The 7,226-nt window shown below is 45.5% G+C and overlaps 1 protein-coding gene across 1 annotated transcript; it reads left to right on the top strand.

Annotated features, from left to right (window-relative positions):
* Positions 1-635: 635 nt before the first annotated feature.
* On the top strand, positions 636-2,344 carry FOXD1 (forkhead box D1). The gene has a single exon (XM_067568681.1). The coding sequence runs from the start codon at positions 1,163-1,165 to the stop codon at positions 2,342-2,344; it is 1,182 nt and encodes a 393-aa protein (XP_067424782.1). The 5' UTR covers positions 636-1,162.
* The last annotated feature ends 4,882 nt before the right edge of the window (positions 2,345-7,226 follow it).

The following is a 7,226-nucleotide window of genomic DNA, read 5'->3' as shown; positions in this document are numbered from 1 at the left end:
AAATGATATCTATATATTTTATCAGGGGTGTTCTCCTTTTCCCTCAGCTTAAATTGCAGTTATTGAATTAAAATCAAATTGCCTTCATCTGCACACAACGACTATATTTTGCTAACATTCTGGTGAAAACAGATGGTTTTGCATTTTCTCCTTCGGCGTAGTAAAACCGTAGGACAAAAAGAAACCGTGTCCGCCGGCGGTCTCGAAACCCTAATGAATTAAACAGTAAAATGTAGATTTCCCCGCCACCCGTCGGATATTTACAGGGAAGCTTCCTGTATGTGGGATTGCCTTACTGCCTTTTTGGTGCAATTTCCCCCTTATCCTGGAAAGGTTCGAACTACAGAGGACATCGTGGGCGCTCCGTTTCCGAAATGCCTTGCGATTTGGGCAGAGATTTGGGTTACAAACGTGTTTTCCAGCGACTGCTCAGAATAACCCCAGCCAGATAAGTTCAGTTGGGTCCTGCGGCACATGGAGGGTGGAGGGCGGGGGGAGGAGGAACTGCAATGGGATGGCACACTGTATAGTGGGAGAGGCAGCAGGAAGGACTGAATATTTCACTTTCCCAACCCTGACCGTTAACGGTGTGGACAGTCAAGTTTCTTGGAAGCATCAGGACGAAGCTGGGGGGGTGGAAGCGATTTTGTCGTGCCTCCCGGACTTTGCCTGCTCGGCGTTGGTTTGATTTCTCCAAGGAGGAATGTGCTGAGATGTTTCCCCAGTTGTGGCGCTGACGTCTGGAGCCATGTGATGGGCCCCCTTTTGCTATAAGGAGAGAAGAGAGGCCGCCCTCTTTTGGACTCAGCCCGAGCCTTTTCAAGATCTTTCCTAAGACTCATCTCCCTCCCCCCCACTACTAATCGCTGTCCCTCATTCCCTGGATCCACTAATGTCTGAGGCTGGGCTCATGTGAGCAGAAAGAGAGAAACCAACTTCAAGGCGCAGCAAAGGGGGAGATTTCCTGCTGCCGGCCGCTCGCCTCCCGCTCGGTGGAGGCTGTTGTGGTGCGCCTTGCTTCTTCGCGCTGGGGCAGCCGATCCGGCTCCCTCCGGGTCGATCTGCTGCTGCCTGGAGTCAGCGGCGTGGCTCCAGTTCGCCCGGCAGCCGCGGCTCCTCAGCCCCCCGCCCTGTCAGCCCCTATGCTCAGCCCTGCCGAGCCATGACTCTCAGCTCCGAGATGTCCGATGCCTCGGCCCTGGCTGAAGAGACCGACATCGACGTGGTTGGGGAGGGCGAGGAGGAAGACGAGGAGCCCCAGCCCCACCAGCGGCGCGCCTACGCCGAGGAAGAGGAGGAGGAGGAGGAAGACGAGGAGGTGGGGGAGCTCCACGATGACATCTCGCTGCCCAGGTCGCCGGCGTGCGGCGACGGCGGCGTGGGGAGCTCGCCTTCCGCCTCCCAGCGCCCCTACAAGGCGGCGGCGGCGGCGGCAGCGGCGGGCGGCGGCAAGAACAGCCTGGTGAAGCCGCCCTACTCCTACATCGCGCTCATCACCATGGCCATCCTGCAGAGCCCCAAGAAGCGCCTGACGCTCAGCGAGATCTGCGAGTTCATCAGCGGCCGCTTCCCCTACTACCGGGAGAAGTTCCCCGCCTGGCAGAACAGCATCCGCCACAACCTCTCGCTCAACGACTGCTTCGTCAAGATCCCCCGCGAGCCCGGCAACCCGGGCAAGGGCAACTACTGGACCCTGGACCCGGAGTCCGCCGACATGTTCGACAACGGCAGCTTCCTGCGCCGGAGGAAGCGCTTCAAGAGGCAGCCGCTGCCGGCGCCCGAGCTGCTGCTGCGCGGGGTGGATCCCGGCTCGTTCCTGCCGCAGCAGCCGCCGGCGCCCTTCGGCTACGGACCCTACAGCTGTGGATATGGCATTCAGCTCCAGCCTTACCCCCCGCATTCCGCCCTCTTTGCCTTTCACCCCCACTCGCCGCAGGCCCGGCCGCCTCCCCCCAGCGCCGCCGCCGCCGTACTGCCTCCTCCGGCTGCGGCTGCCCCAGCGCCAGCGGCCCCCTTACTGCCCGCGGCGGAGCTGGCCAGGACCTTCCGCTACCCGCACCCGCTTAGCCCATCGCTGACTTCTCTGCACGCCGCCAAATCCAGCAGCGGCAGCAGCTCGGCCCTGGCCAGATCCCCCTTCTCCATCGAGAGTATCATAGGGGGGAGTCTCGGCCCGGCAGCCGGCAGCAGCTGTGCCTCCCAGTCTGCCATGGTTCCCGTCTTAGCCAGGTCGCTGGTTGCTTCTTCCTCAGTTTCTTCTGCTGCCGCTGCCTTAGGGGCCCTGCACCAAGGGACAGCCTTGTCCAATGTCGAAAACTTTACTGCTAGGATTTCAAATTGTTAACGGTGTAAAGTCTTTCAGAAGGTAGGATTCGGGATATATACTTCTTTTTTTTTTTCACCTTCACGAATTCAGACAGACATTTATATAACTGTTTTTTTCTTTTGTCCTGCCACTTTGTTGTTCGGTACCTATATTTATGCAAAGCCAATCCTATATGCTGCAGAGGCAGAAACTTTTGTTGTTGAAAAGTTATACCTTATTCCTTTAAAAACAATCTCTAAACCATTGAAGTTCAGAGATTCTCAGGTCCAGGAATTCCAAAACAATAATGTAGAAGAAAAAGAAAAGATCTTGAGGGAGGACAATAAAGCAATACGTTTTCATTTTAGTACACTTGTCTCGTACTTTTATAAAAAGAAATTAACATGTTTACACAGAAGAACGTAAAGATTATCATTTCTTTTTTTAACCTGTGTTTTGTATTATAATAGACATATGGAGTTTTTATTTTGTACTTTATGCGTATTCTTCACAAGAAATGTTGTTAAAATTACTGGCAAGTATTATTGTACTATTCTAATGTACATTTTTTACACATTTTCAAAAATAAATTTTTTAATTTTCAAAGAAGTCCCACCCAGACAATTGGCTTTGGACGTTCCCCTCATCGTTAGTACTTTCCCCGCCCTGGATAGACGGAAAGTTTTGATTTGTGATTAGTAGAATTACATAGAAGGTAGCAGAACAGCAGTCACAATACTTTACAGCAAACAGATATTTACCAAAGAATTTGAACAAGAAGAAAATGAGAATATGATCGTCACAGTCTAGCTACTGTCAACAAGAACATATAATAAAAAGTAAAAATATAGAGTACCGACTAAATAGGGAATACAAATAAATAAATCTATTTGGTATTGGAAGATATTCAATTCCTACAGATTACAATGCTCCAGAACTAAAACTATTTGTATTCGGGTATATAAATGTAGACTATTTTAATACTTTTGGGTGTGCTTTAAATCGTAACTCCATCAGTTTAGTTTTCAAAGGTTATGAAGGACAAGAAAAATAAAATCTATATAAACTGCTTTTATGGGGATTTTCCTTATACTTGTAGCTTGATATGAAGATAATATGCATTATTTTTCAACACATATATTACAAAATGTACATTTAAATATATAATATAGGTATGTCTAAACTTTTATTAAGTATTCAAGTAATTTAAATAAGAATAGATAAATATACAAAATATATGCAAACAGTTATTATCATATCAGATTTGGACAAAATGGTGACGCTCAAAGTCTGAATTTGAAAAACGCATTTTTTTAAATGGTTTTATGACAGAATGGAATATTATGAAGTACGAACACACGCACCCCAAATCAGCGAGCGGTTTAAAAAGCATCCCCTGGGATTTTATTTAAAGGATATATTGGCAGATTAAGGAACAGGGTATCCTGATTTCCTAAAAAAAACAAGTTTAAAAAAACAAACAAACAAAAATACCCTATACGGTTATATGATTCACATTTCATTTTTTCCCCCTTCTGTTTAAAGAAGGATATTGGTCTGTGCTCCCGCGAACAGCTAAGTAATGCTTTTGTATTTCGTTTGTAGGAATGCGGTGGTAAAATCATTGTTTTTAATAATCGGAATATCTGAACGTCCGGTCTCTGCTGAACTCCATTTGCAGCATTTGTCGCTTTGGGTCTCCCGAGTTTCTTAGAGGACAAAAGTATGTACAGTCACATTTAATCTTCAGAATAAGAGAAAAATCTCAAAGGCACCATATATTTGTCCTTGTAAGAAGACTGGAAAAATATTTTACTTCATTATTATTCCAAATGACCCATTAAATAGGTGTTTATAAAAGTGCCTGTGGAAGAAATAGGTTTACATTTTTCAGAAACATTTAAAATCAAGTGCTGCAAGAGATTTGTTGATGGCGTAACATACTGCACTACAATAACGTATTTGTTAAATCTCGCAAATACTGTATGAATAGAGTTTAAATGAGCAGGCCAGTATCCTTAAAACCATAGTTTAGTTATGAATTAAACTGTTCATAGCAGCCCTCTAAAAATACAGGCCAACATGTTCAAAGCTGGGTGACTACAGTAAGCTCCCAATGGGAACTGCCAGTTCTCAGCACATTTGGAAATCATGTTACTTTTATTGAAGTGCCTAAACATGGATTTAGTAGCCTAACTGTAGATAACTAATTTTGAAAATATTATCCTTAGGAATTAAGATTTAAAATTCATCAGTGAAAGTTTGGAGTGGGAAACCACGTCTGTATCTATTAATACCAGACAGAGTTCTCAAATACACAGAATATTATTCATGCTTTTATTTTTCATGTTAACAAGTCTGTGCTTTTAGATGACCAACATGTAAATCTCTACCCTTTATCAGCGCAGCAGGGAAAGCAGCTTCAGGTTGTCCACTTCCCATTCCTTGTTTCTTTTAGCTTCAGGACTACAAAACCCGGGAAGAATGCAATGCTACATGTCCATAAGGCTGTCTCGTGTGTGTGCCTGCATGTTATTTTCCTCTTGGGTTCCTGAAGAGGCCAATCATGTTCAAAGGTGTATTACAATGAAAGCTCCAGCCACATGCTCCTTGCATATTTTTATGTCAGTGGTTTTCCTTGAATCTGAGCAGAGGCTTCCATTTGGAAACTGAAAGACACGATAATGAGTCGCCGGCAGCTAGAGTGGAAATTACTTTCCATCTCTAATGTGGGGACAAATGTGGATGTTTAGTCTGACTCCACGGCCAGACCTAACTTCTTCAGCTGTTGTGTCTGCGCTTCTCCACGCAGCCCTGAGCTCTGCAGAGCCCGCAGGGCCCAGCGCCCTGTGCCCGCTGCACTGAGCAGCTATGTCCAGGCTGCTCTGCCAGAGCAGGTGCTGTAACAAAGGCCGGCCGGCCGGCCAACCCTGAAGCCTTTGATGGGGCTAACATCTCTGAGCGAGGGCTTCCCATTCGCATGCAAATGCAGAGCGGTGTCCCCTTTTCTTTGAAGGCAAACAGAAGGACATTTGTAGTGTTCGTAGGGATGGAGCCCAGTGGAGCCATTCTTCCTAAATAGGCTGGCCCCTAATAAACAAACTGGTGGTGAGACCAACTTGATGGTGTCGACGCCTCCTCCTCCCAGCTACAAAGTGTGGATTCATTAACCCGGCTCTTTTCCCCATCATATCCCCGTAGGGCTGAGAGACGAATGACTGGAGCTGAACTGGGAGGGGATTGCTCTATATGTTTCAATCAGTTGCTCCAAAAGGACCACACAAAAAGAAACGTTTTGGTTTATGGTGCTATTATGCAGCGTTTTAATTTAGGGATAGATTTAGCCAACTGTTATCTATTGGGAATTTAATGCAGCCCTTATGTGTTCAATCGCTTTTTATACCACACACAGTGTCTCTTTCCAGAAATGCTTCCTTCCACGTTTTGCTTTGTTTCTGTTGGATAATTTATTTATTTGTAATTAGTTTTTTTTAATTCTTCTCAACCAGATTATATAACATTTCCCTCAGGCACAACTGTGTTGGGTCCTTCCCACTCCTACAAAAAACAAAAAAACCCCACAAAGCTGTTCCCCAGTTTCAAAGCTGAGTAGGTGGCAGGTTTGCATGTTTCCTCCCTTCCCAATGGTGCTATTACACCCAAATGTTCTGCTGATGTAACTGAACATTCTGATCGTTTTGCGGTTAGCGTCAGTGTCAACGAACTAAAGCAGAGCAGAGCAGAGCAAAACCAAAACTCTCTAGTAAGCCGTCTCTGTTTCATCTAGAGAAGGCCATTGTATTATATTCGTGGCTTTCTCTTTCTCATCCATAGGTTGCCTCCTTTGCAATATTTTCTAGAGATAGGGTGTCTATTGTTTTGAGGATGCACTTGTTTCTTGTAATTTGTTTTTTAAAAGTCTTCCCGCCTAACAGCTGAATCTGTCATTTCTGGGTCTTTCCCTCCTTAGTTCCATATCTCTGAGTTCTCTGCTTGAGACTGAGTCAGGAGCTGCTTCTGCTACTGCCTGGGCATGTAGATTTGCTGCTCCAAGGCTGATGATTCAGGCCATTTCTATGTAGAATTATTTCAAGTATTCAGTGTCAGAACGGTCCTGGCTGTCTGGACAGGAAAACTGTTCTCACCTGTTCCCAGATCTATTTCAGCCTGGTGTGGTTCGTTATTCCAAAGAATATCAGATACAAGAAGCAGCGCTGGCAATTATTCTCACTAAGCCTGAGGCCTGTGGATCTGTTGGAAAATGTGTGTGCTTTAATGGCCTCAGGTAGACAGGACACTGTACACGAGAGACAGGACGCTGTATGGAATGTTTTCCTTCACTCGTCACATTAAGTACTTCAGTAGTAGTCTCCGATCATTTATATTTGACAGAAATAATGGAAATTGTGATCATGACCAGCTGCTCTCGCTGCTCTTCGCGGTTTATACTATCATAACTAAATCCATTTTCCAAGTATTCTTGACAGCATGTCTCTCGCGTTTCATACAGTGCTTCGTCGGCGCCCCTTTTACTTTCGAATGAGGTTATACGAATTATGCAGATTTTTGTTTCCAATACAGAGGAAGTTTCGCCGGCTCGGAGGCTTTCCAGATCCGTAGCAGGTAGGTGTAATCTTGGTGCTATATTCTATACTAATACGTGCTACTTTTTTTCCTTGCAAACAAACTAACCTGTAAACCATCCATTGCTGATATCCCCTTCCCTACTCCAGACCTGCACGTTGCTTGTTCACCTGCTTTCCTCTCTAGTTCTTTCTGTTTGTGTGCAAATCCAAATCACTTTTAGCGCCAGGAGCGGCTGCATTATTTTCCTAACATCCTATTTCCCGTTTGATTGTTCTCCACATCACCTTAGATATATATATATTAATGACACATCTGACACTTATTGATTTTGAAT

This window comes from Emydura macquarii, unplaced genomic scaffold (genome assembly GCF_026122565.2).
Source record: "Emydura macquarii macquarii isolate MOO-44397 ecotype Brisbane River unplaced genomic scaffold, CSIRO-AGI_Emac_v2 contig_2897, whole genome shotgun sequence".
In the NCBI taxonomy this organism is placed as follows: domain Eukaryota; kingdom Metazoa; phylum Chordata; order Testudines; family Chelidae; genus Emydura; species Emydura macquarii.
The sequence above is the reverse complement of the archived record's forward strand: the minus strand, read 5'-3'. Positions and strand labels throughout refer to the sequence as shown.